The sequence below is a fragment of the Ursus americanus genome, chromosome 22, assembly GCF_024610735.1.
Source record: "Ursus americanus isolate L20-20 chromosome 22, mUrsAme1.1.p, whole genome shotgun sequence".
Lineage (NCBI taxonomy): Eukaryota > Metazoa > Chordata > Mammalia > Carnivora > Ursidae > Ursus > Ursus americanus.
In genome coordinates, this window is record NC_142148.1 from 4,956,435 (window position 1) to 4,973,453 (window position 17,019).

The 17,019-nt window shown below is 48.5% G+C and overlaps 1 protein-coding gene across 1 annotated transcript in view; it reads left to right on the top strand.

The window, feature by feature from the left end:
* The window catches only part of LOC123799356 (serine/threonine-protein phosphatase 4 regulatory subunit 1-like), a 79,511-nt gene extending 63,163 nt beyond the window's left edge, over positions 1 to 16,348 (top strand). Inside the window, exons 11-20 of the mRNA XM_045808411.2 lie at positions 780 to 1,240; positions 3,229 to 3,422; positions 6,115 to 6,210; positions 7,086 to 7,271; positions 7,531 to 7,692; positions 8,612 to 8,712; positions 10,936 to 11,056; positions 11,842 to 11,976; positions 14,241 to 14,382; positions 15,104 to 16,348. Coding sequence (XP_045664367.1) covers positions 780 to 1,240; positions 3,229 to 3,422; positions 6,115 to 6,210; positions 7,086 to 7,271; positions 7,531 to 7,692; positions 8,612 to 8,712; positions 10,936 to 11,056; positions 11,842 to 11,976; positions 14,241 to 14,382; positions 15,104 to 15,261 — 1,756 coding nt within the window. The 3' untranslated portion in view covers positions 15,262 to 16,348. The remainder of the gene's footprint in view (positions 1 to 779; positions 1,241 to 3,228; positions 3,423 to 6,114; positions 6,211 to 7,085; positions 7,272 to 7,530; positions 7,693 to 8,611; positions 8,713 to 10,935; positions 11,057 to 11,841; positions 11,977 to 14,240; positions 14,383 to 15,103) is intronic.
* Positions 16,349 to 17,019: the final 671 nt, after the last annotated feature.

The window sequence follows — 17,019 nt, forward strand, 5'->3', positions numbered from 1 at the left end:
GTAATTTACGTAGGGAAGATGTGAGGTCTCCCAAATGTCCGTTTGTGCCGTGGGATGTTACATGCCCATAAACACAGGATGTTACCTGCACGTACAGGTGACGGTCCTGACCCACCATTAGTGGATGCTCTCCTGGCTTTCTAGTAAGTTCTAGTGATTGATCGTGGAGTTTTTCGTCTTTCCTCGGAGGTTGATGGGTACACACCAACCAGACCATCTGAGGTCGTTGGAAAGCATCTGTCCCACGCTAACCTCACACCGGAGCTGGAGAGGAGTACTTTACACCTCCGCGAGTACACGTCCTTTTTACCGTTGGTGCGCCCTTCCCTCCGTCAGTCCATCAAAATTCACTGAGCTCCTGCTGTGTGTGTGCCGCACCTTCCTCTTCAGGGCTCTCCCAGTGGTTTTGGTGGCTTTTGTGTCCCAGTGGCTGCCCCCTGGTGGAGGGAGTGACGAGCAGTGAGCGCATGCAGGCTGCCCACTGAGGGCGTGTCAGCAGAAGCCAGGGCTCCTCCACCGCTTGACTAGAGTGGAGGGATCGGCTGAACTTTTGCGTGGCATTTTCAGTGCACATCATTCTCCCGGGGGGACAAAGGGGGGTGATGGGACCTTTTATGCTCTTGTGAGGTTGTGAGCTTCTGGCCCTGGGAGACACAGCAGGTTTGGGTGGCCAAATAGAGAGGAGGACCGGGCTTGGGTGGGTGAGGAGCTCAGTTTTTCCCATTTTACTTCCAGTCCATTACATGGCTCTAAAAGTGCTCCCCTCAATCTTAACCTAGTTCCACAAAGCTGGTGCACACGGAGCCAGACCTGCCCACAGAAGGCACGTCAGCGGGAACCAGCGATTTCCTGCGCGTCAGCAGCTCCTCTGATGGCCTCGTGGCAAACTCAGCGGAAGACTCTGCCTTGGCTAGAGCCGAGCTGACCAGGCTTTGCCCCGAGGCTGGTGCCTCCTTGAGGCTCCCTGATGGGAACGGCCTCCCCGTCCACAGCCACCCTGGACCAGGCTCCTCCACCGGCCCAGAGAGTCCTGAGGATGCATTCAATAATTTCTTCTATTGGCGGACTCCTCTCCCTGACATCAGCAAGGACCTAGAGCTGCTTCTGCGTGAGGCTGGGCCGCAGGAGGAGGGCTGCAGCAGGCCCGAGACTGTGCGCCACAGCTGCGTGGCCGGGAGCGAGATTCAGAAAGTCCTCGATAGTTTGCAGGAGCATCTGATGAACGATCCAGACGTTCAAGGTAAACGTTGTCCGTCGTGATGAAGAGAAACACGGGCCTGTCTCTGGTGCGTTGGCCAGATCTGCGTGGCGCTGCGCCTGTGCGTGTGTGCGTGCGCGTACTCACTTCCTGTCCACTGTGCACAGATGGCCAGGAGAGGGTCTGTCAGCGTCAGCCCAGCCGGAGCACTGGGCGCCTCTGTGCAGGGCCCCGCCAGGATTCTGCCTCCTTGTTTTGCAGCTGTGCAAGGCGGAAGGCAGCTCTGATAGGAAGGCAGATAGTTTGTGGGCATATCTGTAGCAGTGGAAATTTTATTAGCTCCTTGGACGCTGTTACATCATTTCCCACGTTATAGCGCCTTTTCTAGTTATGAACAGCTAAGGATGGTGCTCCTTTTGGAGCTTATTAACTCAGCCCTTAGCCAGACTTTAAGGTTTTTGTCTCTGTACAGCAAGGGAAAGTACAACTTCTTCTTTGGGGTGTTTTTCATGTTATGACTAGTGCTCCCACTGAGCGTCTGATCTGGGAGCCAGGCCTCGCGATCCATATCCATTATCACGCCTCTTCTTGCTCTAAACAGTGCTATATTTGTATTCTTCCTTGGGTTGGGGAGATTGGGAAAAACAACACTTGCTGCTGTTGCCGGGCAAAGATTTGTGAAGCTTTCGGGAAAGGAAATGTGAAAATCCAGTTAGCCCTGTGATTATTCTTTCTCTTTAAATTTATAAAGGAAATTAAGTCAATGTTTGCCGAAGGAATGAGCACATGTAACATATCACTGTTAACAGCTGTAGACAAAGGTCTGTTTTTGGAAACCACATTTCTAAAGCAGCGTTCATCTCCGTGCTGGCGCCGGGCTGGGGGCTGGGGCAGCAGTGACGGCCACACGATCTCGTGGAGGGGGCTCCGTAGATGACCACCGGTACAAGGCGTGTCAGGGGCCAGGGCGGGAGGCAGCGTGATGCTCTGTGGCAGCCTAGGGCAGGATGCCTGGGGCCAGAGGAAATGTCCGGGAGAAGACCACCTTGCAGAACGGGCGGCATTTCATGTGGGCCCCAGAAGATGACAGCTAGGAACCCACACTGCAGAGAAGTGGAGAGGGATGAGTTTCTTGAAATCATTTGTAAAACCTTGCGCTATGTGCGTGCCTCTTTCATCGGAGCTCAGAGGGATCCGTGACCCCAAAAGTTTCAGAAATAAACGACATGTTGGAGATTTGTGGACTGGCTGTGGCTGGAAAGATGACTTGGGCCATCTGGAAGGGCCTGATAGGTTGCGCTAAGTAGGTGGGACCTTGTCCTAGGCCAAGTGGGGAGCCAGCTATGAGCTCTAAACATTTTACTGAATCCTGAGGACTATTGAATTTAACTCATAGAAAACAGGATATAGGAACTATTGTGTGTACGTGTGTGTGCTTGAAGGTTGGGGACATGGACATCAGATTGTTTTTACAGAAAGGTGTGTGAAATATGCCATCTCTACTGTTAGGAGGGTCTCAAGCAGTCATGCTGTGGACAAATGAATAGCCCTTGGGGCTTGGTGAGCGAGATCGGGACTCATCTGTGTGTACGGACATGGATCGATTTCTGTGTGTGGGGGGAGGGTGTGGAGAAGGCAGCCGTCCTGCTTTATACATGGGGAACAGGACCCCCTCGCCGAGTAGGTGGACCTCCCAGACACTAGCCTTCAGGGACAGCGTGTTGTCTTTCTGTGAGAGATGATGGAGGCGAGCTCTGATTGTCCTCCTTGCGGTGTTTCGAGTTCAGATTGGATGCTCTGTGCATGGCTGGCGTTTAGTTGGAATAGTTAAAGTTAATGGCCGTAAATATCACCACCTCCCCGAGAGCTCATTCTGGGGCTCCGGAGCACGCTTACTCAGGGACAGATGTGCGGAAGGTGCGCGTGTGGTGCGCGCGCCTCCAGACTGTCTTGTTGTGAAGACCCTTCTCACGTGAATCCCTACAAACCAAATAAAGTTATTAAAATTCTTGAAACTTCTCTTCCTGCAGCTCAGGTCCAGGTCTTATCAGCTGCTCTGAGAGCCGCACAGCTTGACTCTGTGAATGAGCCCGAGCACCAGGCGACGGAAGGTCGGAACGCGGGGTCCGTTTCCGATCCCAGCCCCGCCTCTGCCAGTCAGACAGCTCTGCCGGCGTCGTCCTCGCAGGAGCAGCTCTCCGAGCCCAGGACGTTACAAAGCCCAGTAAGTGCGTGCCCTCGCCCTCTGCCGCCGAGGCCGTGACAGAAATCACAAAGCTGCATTTTCTTTTATTAATATATGCTGGCAGAGATGATGAACGGCAAACTTAATTTTATTCTTAAGGTCATGTTTTGGATAACTAGACAACCAGTCAATCAGATGATTGATAACCCTGACTCTCCTCCACAAAGACAGGAGGGGGGGACCAACAAGTACCTCCCTCTTCTCCAAAGCTGTCGAGTCTCGGTTCTTTGTGGGGATTAACCATATCCGTGCCCGATTTCACTGCTGTTTTACAGCTTTTAATCATAATAGCACAAAGTGGGTTCCCCGGCTCCTAGAACTGAAAGCTGGCCTTGGCCTCAGCAGATGGACCACCGCGTCCGGCCCTCGCTCGGGAGACGCTCTTTGGGCACGTGGTCACCCCAGTAGTGGTACTGGCTGCCATTTCCTGGAGGAGAGACTTTGAAAAGCCAGCAGCAGCTCAGCAGCTTTTATCCTGCAGCCTGGAACTAGCTCCCATGAGATGGGATCTCAGCATCCAGGGAGAGGAGGGGGCCCTCAGCTTCCTCGCACTTTGAGTCTCCGTAGCTTCCCAGCTCGTGAGGGGTGGGAAGCTCTAAAGCCTTCCTAACTCCTAGTGACTTGCTCTGACTACTTTGAGCTGGGGTCCTTCACAGGTGGGGGTGAGACTATCAGAGAATTAAAATCAGGGTGGGGTCCAAGATCATAAAGTCACGGCGTGCTGGCATCTCCTCATTTCCTGTGCCATGACGGATCTTCTCTTCAAGCCCGTGGTCTCTAAGGCCGGGGTACCAGTTGTTCCACCGTCCACGCAGTGGAAAATTCAGTCTTAGCAACCGAATGGACTTATCACCTCCCTTCCCCTCTAGGCCTCCTCCAGTAAAACTAAACAAAAGATCCACTTTTAAAAGCTTGACTATAAAATGTTTAGGAGTTTGTGACGGTTGTCTTCGATTAGTAAGAACTGAGGGGATATCCTGTTTTGCTGGTTTGTTTTCAGAAATAGGCAAGAAAATGGTTGTTGTTATCGTGTTGCCTGGAGTGTGGAAATCACAAGTTAGGTAGAAAGGCATGGCTGTGTCTACTGTGACGGCGACCTGATCAGCCTGGGGCTTCTTTGTCACACGCAGAAGTGAAAGAAAGGGAAATGAGCAGATTTCTCCAAGTTGACTCTGTTGCATGAAGGATTTTGAAGGGCTCATGCAAGCAGACCTTCGGTTTATGTTGTAGGATGTCAGGGCTCTTGAATTTGCAGCTTGATTCTTAGGTTCCACTGGGATCAGTCAGGATGTGATGCTTCCAGTCGCCAAAGAAGGAAAAGGGACCAAAAAACTCCCAGAGCTTAGATGATGAGGATGGTGTTGTCTCGCAGAGACGACAGAAGAGCAGCTGAGGCTGGGTGGCTGGTTAACTCGGCTCCTTAACGTTGACCCCGCTCCCTGCTTCTACCCTGCCTTCTTAGCGCACCATCTGAGTCGCGAGACGCCCTGTACAGGGAGGCCTGTTGCTTCTCACCCGTGTCTTTTGACTGCCCGGTGGTTTTCTGGGGTGATGACCTCACAATGCCTTTTGAGGTTGCTTTGACTTGTGGTAGTGTACTGAACCCTTAACGTGGCTCCTGGAGGAAGTACTCTTCATGCCAACTACACTGATGACTTGGGAATCAGATTAACTCCTGAAAGAAGAATAATGATTTATTACACGTTAATATATATGAATTTAGGAACTTGGAGAAATTGAGGTCTTAGGTTATCATGCCAAAATATTTCTCTTTTATCCTGTCCTCTATTAAAATAAGCAATATATTTCAGTGAAAATCTTGGGAATTGAAGGCTGTGGTAGTGTGCGTCAGAGCAAACGAAGCATCTCTTGGTGTATTAATCGACTTTCCTGGGTCATATATTGAGCTGATTTGTCAGGATCCATTAAGCTGGTAGACAGGATGACATTTCAAGTGCACGTGGGAGCCCATGTGACGGGTGGAGGAGAAGGACAGGTTCATCTCCGCCAACGTAATCAATGATCAGAGACCAATATGTCACTGTTGAGGGTTCTTGCTCATTTTAATTGTTAACCTACTGTAAAGGTTCATCAGCAAACATTAGAAGTGTTTGTACATGTGAAAATTGAGGACAGTTTTCCAGGTAAATACTCCTTTATCGGCCACGTCTTCCCCCAAATTAGATAGGTCTTCCCCTTGCCTGTCCATCCGCCCTGATGGGTCCACGTTGCTGCACGTCTCCAGCTCCCAGGGAATACTGAACGTGCTTGTTCACTCTGCCGTCCACGGTAGTCTGTGTCTTAATCGTGTGACTCTTAAAACAGGTTGGTTAACCACCCTGGGACCCTAGGGCTTAAAGAATGGTCAGTGTAGACTCAAGTGGTGGCTTCTCATGGACATCAGCCTGTCTTCTCTAAGGGCCTCAGCCAGTCTGGAGATGAAAATGCGTGGTAGCTGTTTGCCTTGGCCCTTCAAATCACTGACCATGCCATCTATACCTGTGCAAATGTCTTCTTTAACATCTGGAAAGAGACCCCTGACTTTCAGGGAAGCGCTGGTCTTGGTCTGCAGAGGTCATTTCCAGCACCGAGAGAGGGTTCTTTGAGGGGAGAATGATAGGGTGGCTCCCTGTTTGGGGTAAGTTGCTAACATGTCCAATCAACCCTGCAGGACCTCAGCAAACCCTGCGGTGGGGCCACTGACCATCTGGAGACGGAGCAGAGGCATCTCCCCTCCCCACTCGAGGAGAATAAATCTAAATTACAGGTTTGTGCCTTGAAAAGAAAAGCAGCTCAAAACGTCACCTTTTCTGGGAGTTAAATTTAAGAATGGCCATTGGAAACCAGATATTTTTCTTCCCTCAATATTAATGACATAACTTCATTCCTTCTTTGTGTTGCTAATATTTCTTCTCTAACTTACCAAAAAACAAATTCTAAAGGAGTGCTAAAGCTTTTTGAACAATCTAGAATAGTATTTTTAATAAAGCAGGTCAAATGGGAGAAAAAAATTAACCTCTGTACATTAACATTTAGTGTCTATTTATACAAGTCATTTCAGGGTTTTTTTTTGTTATTGCCTGAAAAGTTTTTGACAGATTCTTTGATTGACCTATGTTTGGCTTTGTTCTATCTTGTGGATAGGCTCTTGTGCTGTGTAAGATCTCTTAAATGTTTTAAATTATTGTATCCCCTTGTCCTAACAGAAGAGAAGGTAAGTGGGTGATGTCGTTGGAAGGCGCTGTCCCATCAGTTGGAAAAAGCTAGTGGCGATCAGCATGTCCAGGCTGGGGCTCTAGGTGCTGGGCAGCCATAAGAGAAGATCGTTTCCATTCTCAAGAGCTGGGTGCATCAGACTAACCAAACCTTGGTGCCCAGACTGTTCTCTAGGATATCAGATGTTAGCCAAATTGAGAAAAGATGAGTGTGGGCCTTGCTTTCGCACCATTTGGTCCAAGTTGAAAATTTCACCTGCAGGCCAAGAAGTCCACCAGTCCAGAGCCCCGAGTTTTCCCAAGGCCTCTTTTTCCCCTGACATCTCTGCTTTGCTGTTCACCCCCAAATCCCAGACTCCTTGTTTTTCCTGAGCATTCTCCTTCTTTCCTGCAAGCATGATGGTTTCCTTTCTCTGCTGTTTCCCAGGATATAATACCTCAACCCCTGCTAGATCAGTATGTGTCAATGACCGACCCTGCTCGCGCCCAGACTGTCGATATTGACATAGCCAAACACTGCGCCTACAGCCTCCCGGGGGTGGCGCTCACCCTGGGCAGGCAAAATTGGCACTGCCTGAGAGACACGTATGAAACACTGGCTTCCGACGTGCAGGTAAAAGGAGCCCTTTCAGAGGCACCCATGAAATGGGGTGGGCCATCTGTGGGGGAAGAAAAGAGGAGCGCGGTGGGGCCCACTGGCCTGTATTTCCTGTGGGTGCCGTTGGCATATGGACGGGGCTCTGATGAAATGAAGCCCTTGGTGGCCAGTGCCCGGCAGTGTCAGGTTTATTCTAGAAATGCTACTTATGCTCTCGGTAACATGGCCGTGTGCTTGCTTTCTGTGGCTCGTGTGTCTTCCTGTGCGCTGCCAGTGGAAGGTGCGTCGGACCCTGGCCTTCTCCATCCACGAGCTGGCTGTGATTCTCGGGGACCAGCTCACAGCAGCTGACCTGGTGCCTGTCTTCAATGGATTTTTAAAGGACCTGGATGAAGTACGAATAGGAATTCTTAAACACCTGTATGATTTTCTAAAGGTAGGAAGAAGGATTGAAAATAAAAAATCTTCCCTCTTCAAAACAATTCTTAAAGCCTGGGCTGTGGAAACAGTATTGTCTCTGAACAATAGAAAGCAGCTAGTCTGGGTTTCTCCGGTTGAAGTAAACCATCCAGTCTTTACAGTGGGTGTTCTTTCAGTGATGGGTAAATATTTTTATATCCTTCCTCGTAACCTCCCTGTCCCTTGGAGTCCTAATTCTGTGGAGGGTGGTAGACGTGTAGCCTAGCATGCTCTGTGAGGAAGAAGGAGCCCAGGCCCCCCCAGGGTAGCACACGACGTGCCTGGAGTCGCCCACGGGAAGAGCCCAGCTGAAACCCAGTCTCAGTTCTGCATGAAGGGCTTTCTCTGCAAGACATTGCTGCTTCCCTGCTTGCCTTTTTAATTTTTTTCCTAAAGGAATGATGAGTGTAAAAATAAGATTTTAAAAATGACCTAGAGAAACTAATTAACTTGCATCCACATGACCACGAGCTGCCCTTGACAGGCTGGGGTGCATGGTGCACTGGGCTAGCTTTCCTCTCGTGGTGCTGGCAAACACGAGCAGAGCCGGCTCCCCGGGAAGCAGCAGCAGCGGCGTTGTCTTCGGAACACACACACATATGTGTTGTTTGCAGGCAGGAAATTATGAGAGAAGGAAGAGCTGGGGGCATGTGGAAACACACAAGCACATACTCGAACCAGGGGGAACGCTGGAAGCATTCAGGGGTACATGTGAGGTCTGTTCCCAGCAACGTTAATTCACAGCCACCCCGGGTGATGGATGGAGTTGAAGGCATTAGGGGAATGCAGTTCTTGCCGGGGACTAGTGTATCACTTCAAGTGTGATCGAACAGTGTATTTGGGGTCATTTTGAGGGATTCTCTATTTTTATTTATGTATACATTTTTAAAAAATAGTTGCTTCATGAAGACAAGAGGAGAGAATATCTTTATCAGCTTCAAGAATTTGTAGTGACCGATAACAGCAGGAATTGGAGGTTTCGATATGAACTAGCAGAGTAAGTAAAACCTATTTGGGGATATGAGAAGGCAAATTCGATGGAATAATTCTTAATTTTCCTACCTTATAATTGATTTCTAAACTAGCAGTAATAGCGTACTTTCGGATAAAGAGATTATGTTTTTATTAAGGGATAAAGTGAATTCCAAAGCTCTAAGTTACAAAATACCACGGTCTCCGGGGAGACATTCATTTTCAGATGCAGACAGGGCTCGAGTCACTGTGGAATTAGTGTGTTCTGCTGTTCTATAAGGCAATTTATTCGAACCAAATAAAAGATGAATCACCCACTCTTCAATATTTTCCTGTTAATCGGAAGAGTTTTTGCCAGAGCTTTCCTGAACATTCTGAGTGTAGCCCTCTCTGCAGGGCACAGCGTGGTGTATGTACTTCAGCTTCTAAAGAAAATGACACGACAGAGAGAGACACGGAAAGGTCTCCCCCGACGAGACGATTATTAGATAAAAACGTCCCCCAAGGTGGCTGCTCTCTGCACGTCATTCTGTGTGTGAAGAACTTGTTTAATCCTGGCTTGTGCTGGCCAGAGGGGTGTCAAAGGTGTGCTGGTCCTGAAAGACCTAAGCTTTGCATAAGTCCCCTTCCCCAGGCGTGCTGAGTGCTTTGCGACCTGCTCTGCGCAGTACCGAGTGGATCTGGTGGCGATGGTGGGCGGCCAGCTGTCAGTTTGCCCCTGCCCGGGGTTTATCTCCCCAGCTTTAGTTTTCATTTCTCTTACCCTCAACTAGAAATCTCTCAAATCATTGTCTTTGCTGTAGAAATCCATCAAGCTTTTGCCGCTATTCAGGATATGATTTGGCCGATGCCAGGGGCAAACTAAAAGATTTTTTCTTTGCTGTGATCTTTAATCATTATGCTTAATTTGAGAGATTGAGGTTTTAATCATTATGCCGTGTTCCCAGCTTACGTTCCGAGAGAGAAAAACAGGCCCACGTTTTCCATGAAAGCATCGCGCCCTCTAGCGGCCGTGCGCGGGAACTCGGCCAGGTCCGTCTCGGGCCGGGCTGACCCGGTTCCCCGGGGCCGGGGTGGGGGCCAGGGTGGGGGTGGGGTGGGGCGAGAGATGGGGCCGGAGATAGGGTTCCGGACGGCGGACGCGGACCGGGACCCGGGCCCAGGCTCAGGGCTGGGGCTGGGGCTGGGGCCCGGCTGACCCGCTTCCCCGGGGCCGAGATCGCGACCAAGGGACCGGGACCGGGCTGACCCGCTTCCCGGGGGCCGGGGTGGGGGACCGGGGGAGGGCCCGGGACCGGCACTGGGGGGCCGACACGGGCATGGGCACGGGGACGGGGATGGGGCCGGGCCGGCAGGGCTCGCGCGGCCGACAGCGTTATCTCGGAGCTCTGGCTATCTTCCATCTCGGCCGTGGTTATTGAAGCCAGAGCCGCTGATATGAATTCTGTGCTCCCCCTGCCCGTGATATTGGTATCATTTTTCTGAAAACAGTGCTTTTTGATATGAAAGTATTCACCGGCACTCCTGGTTTCTGGTTCTAACTTCCTTCCAATCTCTTTTTCATTTCCTTTCGTTGCCAGCGTGGAAGTCATGCCATTTATTTTCATACCCTTCTCTCCATCCCCATTTAGAAGACAGTGGAAGCTCCGGTGGCGGGTTTCCCCAGCCAGCCGTCGCCCGCACGCTGTCCTTCCCTGGGCGCGAAGGGCGGGCGCGCGCGGTTCTCTGCAAGCGGACCGCGCGGGTGTGAGCGCAGGCTCGCGCGGGGCCGCCCGCCGTCCGCTGCCCGGGGGCCCGGCGCCGGCGGCGAGCTCGGCCGAGCTTTCCCCGCGTCGGTGCCGGCGTCTCTGGGAACTTCAGAGCCTGGCTATTTTTACCTTATCTGATTTTCAAAGTTTTATGTGCTTTCGAACCGATAACCTCAAATTGAAATATTATCCCTATTCATAAATTTCTCAGCCTCTGTTTTACGAAGTTTAATTTATTTCCTTTTTGTTTGATTTGTTTGAGTGCGTGAGATGAAGAAGGAGATTTTTTTTTCCACTTTTCTTTGCGTGGTATTTCACTCAGCATTCTGCTTTTGGCATCTCACTGACGGAAAGCCTTGCTGGGTCTTGATTTGCCTTCATCTCCCGGCCTGGCTATTTTTATCTGTAAGATGAAATGAGAGTACAGAGAAATTAGGAAGGTGTTTTTTGTCCCCCCAAATAATTTCTTTTTTCTTTTCTTTTCTTTTTTTAAATTTCAGACAGCTGATACTCATTTTGGAACTCTATAATCCCAATGATGTTTATGATTACTTAATGCATATTGCTTTAAAGTTGTGTGCAGATAAAGTTTCTGAAGTCCGGTGGATCTCCTTCAAACTAGTAAGGAATCTTGGCTTTTTGTTGTTGTTTGTTTGTGGTTTTCGGAAATAGGAATATTTATGTTCCTTCCATTTTAACTCCTTTATTTTCTGCTTTTGATTTTTCAGTATAGCTATGAAACCAGCTTTTAAATTTTGAAAATTACAGTTTTATCAATAAATAACATAGCTTTTTTCTTAAGCTGCATGGTTCAGTGATAGAAATTGTAGGTAAATCATTTTATATAAGAAACCCTTCAAACTGTGGCTTAGTGTTCCTTTTAAACACAGATTGGGCTTACTCGACAGCATGGTTTTGTAGAAAAGTTAGTGAGCAAGAGCTCCAACGTAGAAGAGCTGATCCTGTTTTATGTGGGCTTATACCAGCCGAATACGGGGGGGGGGTGTCACTTGAAAATATTGATTTACTAATGTACTCTGATGCTATTACAATTTTATAAAAATGACATGTTCTGAAAGGTAATGATTTAGTTATTATGCAAAGGGCCATTTTCTAAAATTTGGAATCTTAAGCTTAAGAATGTATTTTTCTAATGCCAGTCCCTTTTTAAATTTAATTTTTATGAAGGGTTTCACGTGGATGAGTATGTGTATGTGTGTTGCCATATATTTGAACATCTTTTTTCCTCTGTGTTCCAGTGATGACCATGACAAAAATTACTCTCTCCCTTGCTTATAAATTTCATTTTAAAGGTGCATAAAAATGTCTGGTTTCCGTGTTGAGTAGGATTCATAATTCAAGTAGATGGCAGCATTTTAAATGTGTTCCTCTGATATTTTTCACAGGTGGTGGCCATTCTGCAGAAGTTCTACTCACACAGTGAGAGTGCACTGGGGTTAAGTTTCATCAGTGAGCTCATCGTAAGGTTCCGGCACTGCGCTAAGTGGGTTGGAAGGCAAGCTTTCGCTTTCATTTGTCAGGTTAGCACGGCCTGGGGGGAGTCTCCCCTGGGCTTATGTTGCTGTGGACTGATACCAGATGCACCAGACACAGAATCCCAGCCCTGAAATACCAGCTGGGAGTTTGGGGATCAGTGGACCGAACCCCTTTATCTCACAGGAGATTGTGATTGCCCTAGTCAGGCAGGATGATTGGCCCAGGGTTACCCAACCCATCTGTGCATTCGTCCTACTATAGATGTTGACTGAATGCCTCCTGTGTGCCAGGCATGTTCTAGAAGCTGTAGACAGAGAGTGAACAAGCTCCTGCTCTCCCAGCACCTTCGATCTGGTGAGGTGAGGGTGAGGCCCAGAGCCCTGCCTCTGCCCTGCCCGGTCCAGAGCTGTGGTCATCACTGCACCTGCCTTCAGCCAGCTGCCTGGGAGGGAAGGTGGGGTGAAGAGCAGAGCAATAGGTTAGGGCAGAGACTATTGAATCCCTCTGAAGTGAAGTTCATGTCAGCCTGTCCAGCATCTCTGGTCACCCTCTCCCTTAGTGTCCTGGAAGTGGTGTGGGTTAGATTTGGTGGGGGCTGATGGCTGCCATTTCTTGGATGCCTCTGTATGCCAGGTTGCTCATCATCCATACATCTGATCCTCGGTGGTAAGATCGGCCGTGTATCAAGCATGTCACATCCATGTACTTTAAGACCCGTTGTTTAAGGTGAAGCAGTTGAAGCCCAGAGACGTTAAGTAACTTGATCAAGAGCACACAGGAAGTGTAAAGCCGTAGTATTTTTTTTTTCCTGCTAATGTGTTATTTAAAAAGTTTTAACTTTTCCCCCATGCACATTTTCAAGCATGTGCAAAGGTGGAGGGAATAATATGGACTCTCCATGAACCCGTCACCCAGCTTCGTCACTATTACAGTAAAGCTGAAATTGGACTCTAGCTGACCCTCATACCCAGTTCTCCCACCAAAGGGCTCAGCAGGGCCCCCTGTTGGACTGGAGGGGCATCACAGGGTACTTTGGCGGTCTGCTTTGAAAAGGGCAGTGGGTGGCTGAGTGAAGTGCCATATTCACAAACCACAGGCTCGACACCACAGACTTCTGTAAGGAAGAAGCCAATCCAGTCATTTTGTGGAGAAAGGGTAAATGAGATATCTTTTCTTTTGTTTTTTAATTCTTGATCTGAGATGTAGAAAATCCATGATGAGACAAAAGGAAAAAAACACCCACTCATTTTCTTTAGGAAAAATCAATGCGTATGCGCTTTCACGAATTAGTAGAGATTTAGAAAACCCACGATAAGACAGACAAAAGGAAGAGGAGGGGTCACTTGATGGTTATTTCAGTGCTGCTCTGGGGAGAGAGCCTAACCTGGGGGCCGACGAGGGTCCACGCCACAAGGGGGGATGAGCTGCTGCCTCTGCCTGGCCTCGCATGCGCCCAGCACCTGGGAAACACTTAGTGAATGCCCACTGCTCTTGTTGCCCTGTCGTGGGAAGGTCTGCAGGACTTAGAATCCACACACCCGGCTTGGACTCGCCCCCCTGCTGGTGCTCGTTGACCAGGAAGCCTATGGGTGGCACCAGCCTGGGCCACAGTTTCCTCCCCTGTAAACGTGGGCTCATGGTGGCTTCCGTGGCCAGCTGTGAGACGTAGGGCTCTGTGAGCGGGGTGGCAGTGTGCAGATGCCGCTGGTGCTCACGGAGGCAGCGTTTGTCAGCTCTTGTTCACAGAGAGGGCCAGGCCTGCACTGGAGTCTGGGGTGGGGCTGGCGCCACACAGGCCTGGTGCCGGCCCCCAGAACCCGAGCTGTGGTGAGTAACAGAGGTGAGGGCTCTCAGCCTTCATTGGCGGGTGCTTTGCTAGATTCTTTTCGAAAATGATCTGCCATCCCCAGCACGTCCCCATTATACAGATGGGGAAACCAAGGCCCAGGAAGGTGAAGCCACTTATTCCAGGCCATGGAGCTAGTAAGTGACCACGTTAGGTTTGAAGCTAGGCCTGTCTGACTCAGAAGCCTTTATTTTCTTCACCAAATTTTACACCGCCTATAACCCAGTTCTTGGTAAGGAAGTAGAAATTGTTAACTGTATTTCTAACCGAATTCAGTGGTTGAGATTTTAAAATATAGACACACACACACACACACACACACACACACACACACACACTCCTCAGACCAGCAGACCCCAAAATCGCGTCTTTGGAATTGTGGAAGGGTATGTTTGTAGGGGAAACCCGCCGATCATTGTGGAGAAGTATCAATTCTGTGGCTGTGGCTGTCTGTCGCCACAGGCGGTGGTGAGCAACGAGTGCATCCCCGTGGACCAGTTTGTGGAACACTTGCTCCCCAGCCTCTTAAGCCTTGCCTCGGATCCTGTGCCAAATGTGAGGGTTCTGCTGGCCAAAGCTCTACGTCAGACGCTGTTGGAAAAGGGTATGTGGACCGTTCTTCTGAACTTACAGATTTTAAAGTTCACCCGGGAGCACCTAGACTTCCTCTTTAGGAAGTCGTGTGCTCGCCTGCTTCAAACTCACTGTATAAATTGATGTATTAACTTTTACGCAGAAGAGTGTGTTCTTTATAAAATGGCGGTTGAGTTTTCACATTTAATGAGCTTCATGCTAAAATACAGAACTCACACAGTCTTCTAGAAATGGGGGACGCTTTTGTAACAGAGAGATTATGAAAGGCAGCAAATGTAAGCCTTAATTACGGTGAGGTTTGGAGGATATTACTTCGACCTGAGCAGGACATAATGTAAGATTGCGTCCCTTGGACGGCACATTCCACCTCCACCACGTGAGGAGCCGACACCTTCCAGCCTGGCTTCCCGCTTCGCTCCCAGCCCCGCCCCGCCAGCCACCTGCTCCCCTTCCTTTCCTCCACACACCCGCAGTTCTTCGTATTGGAGGGCAGGAAAGAGGACAGGGAACGTTTTTATAATTGAAAAAATTATGCATACCTGTTCTTGGGAGTCCATCTTTGGCGTTTAGGAAGTTCCTCTGATGAATGCAAGCATGTTATCATTGTGAAGGCCTTCTATCTGTGATTATTCTGTAAAGAGTGATTTATTGTCCTGAGGTGTGGTTTAAGAAACCCCTAACGTTCGAGTATGTTCATGGCGTGTGTGAGCCAAACTGTTTTCTCTCTTTAGCGTATTTGAGAAATGCCGGTAACCCTCATCTTCAAGTCGTTGAAGAGACCGTCCTGGCTCTGCAGTCAGACCGGGACCCGGATGTGTCCTTTTTTGCCAGCCTGGAGCCAAAGCGGCGGAGCGCCGCAGACACGCCTGTGCTCGCCGAACGGAATTAACCGCCCTGGGATCCCGCGCACTCCGGTCACGTCGCCCGTGGGCACACACCGCTCGCCCCCGCTTGTCACGGGTCTGCTGTGCCACACCTTCCGAGGGAGGAAAGATTTCTGAAACTTTGAGGGCCGGCACTCACATGACCCGTTTCCCTCGCGCAGCCCCAGGGACCGCACCTGGGATGGGCACCACCCTTCTGCTCCCCTGCCTGCCGATGGGGAAGCCTGTGACAAGGGTGTAGAACCGGGTGGGAGCGGGCACGGGGGTCTCCGCAGCATCAGGTCGCCTTCTCCATGACAGACTGACTCCATTATTTAAAGCCCCCGTCCTCCCAAAATAAAGTAGTTTATTAGAAGCTTTTAAGTCTTTAAGAGACTTGCATATTTGGCTTCCCTCATGCTTTCCTGTAAAATATAGTTTATGGTATTACATTTTATTTTTAACTGAAATAATGTACATATGTAAACTCTTGACAGGAAGAAAATATATTAACGTAATATTAGCCTCCTATCAGTGAACAGAACAAATACATCATTTAAATTTATGCTTCACTTTGAGTTGCTGCAAATATAGCCCAATTTGTTTACTTTTGAAAAATGTGATAGTTAAGGAAATCTACTAAAGAATGATTTATGGCAGTCTTTCTAATATTGTACTTTTGTATAAACTGTATTTGGAACTTTTCCTCAGGCACTTATCCCTCCCCTTCTTGCGGTAACTGTATCCATAAAGATACGTACTGGCCTCTGACAGAGGCGTAAAGTAGAAAGATTTTTCATTCTTACATGGATTTATTATCCTACGTTTAAGAACGCGGGAGGGAAATTGATCATTGAGATGCGTGGCTGTTGACTTTATACCTAATGCTTTGGGATCTTTAACAGCGGCTAGGAACCCACAGTTCTGATCAGTCCATATATTTGCCAGGGATTTGGGGGGTTAAATTATGACACTCTTCAAATTGACTTAAGTACACTGAATTTAGATTTCATGCTTTTAAAATTTGGACTAAGGTGCTTTAGAACTTAAACGGGGTTTTCATGAATAATTTGAGATTCTATAAACATTTCATTAAATGCTGTACAACGTGTAGGCTCATGTTATTTTTCTTCTATTTTTAATCTTGAAAGCAGGCGTGAAGGAAGGAAGGAGTAGCCCATCTGGGGTTCAAGAGCTGGCTGCAAAGGCCATGTTGCTGTCGCCATTCTTCCCTTGGATCTTTTTCTTGTCTGTCTTGTCTTTTCTTTCTCCCTTTTTTAAAAATAAAATTTCTGGAGCTATATATTGAATTTCCTGGTATACAGGATGTTGTCCCCCTCCCCCAAATCCCACTGAGCTGATTCTTTAAAAAGAAAGGAAGGAATCTATACAGTGCCAAAGAAAATAAGGTACATGTGTGAGAATTTCAAATTGTAACCCAGGGTAGCATTTGGGCAACTCCAGGAGAGCGCGAGCAAATCAATTGTGGAGGCTACATATTAAGAGAAACAAAAATCAGTCCATCTTGTGTTTAATACTTGCCCAAAGTAAATAGATGGAGATACTATTTTGCTTCAGTAACAGTTTTTTTTTTTATTGTCTAGAAATTGAGATTGTCATATTGTTAAAATCTGTCGATCTGGCAGCAAGTAGAATTATTCACCTGAAATTTCGTGTTCCGTGCAGAGCTTCGTTTTCCATTAAGGGAAAAAAAAATAACCTCCGTTTGTGTTGTGATGTGTAGAATTTGCAAGCTGAGTCAAATGTGCTTGTAGAGATTTGTA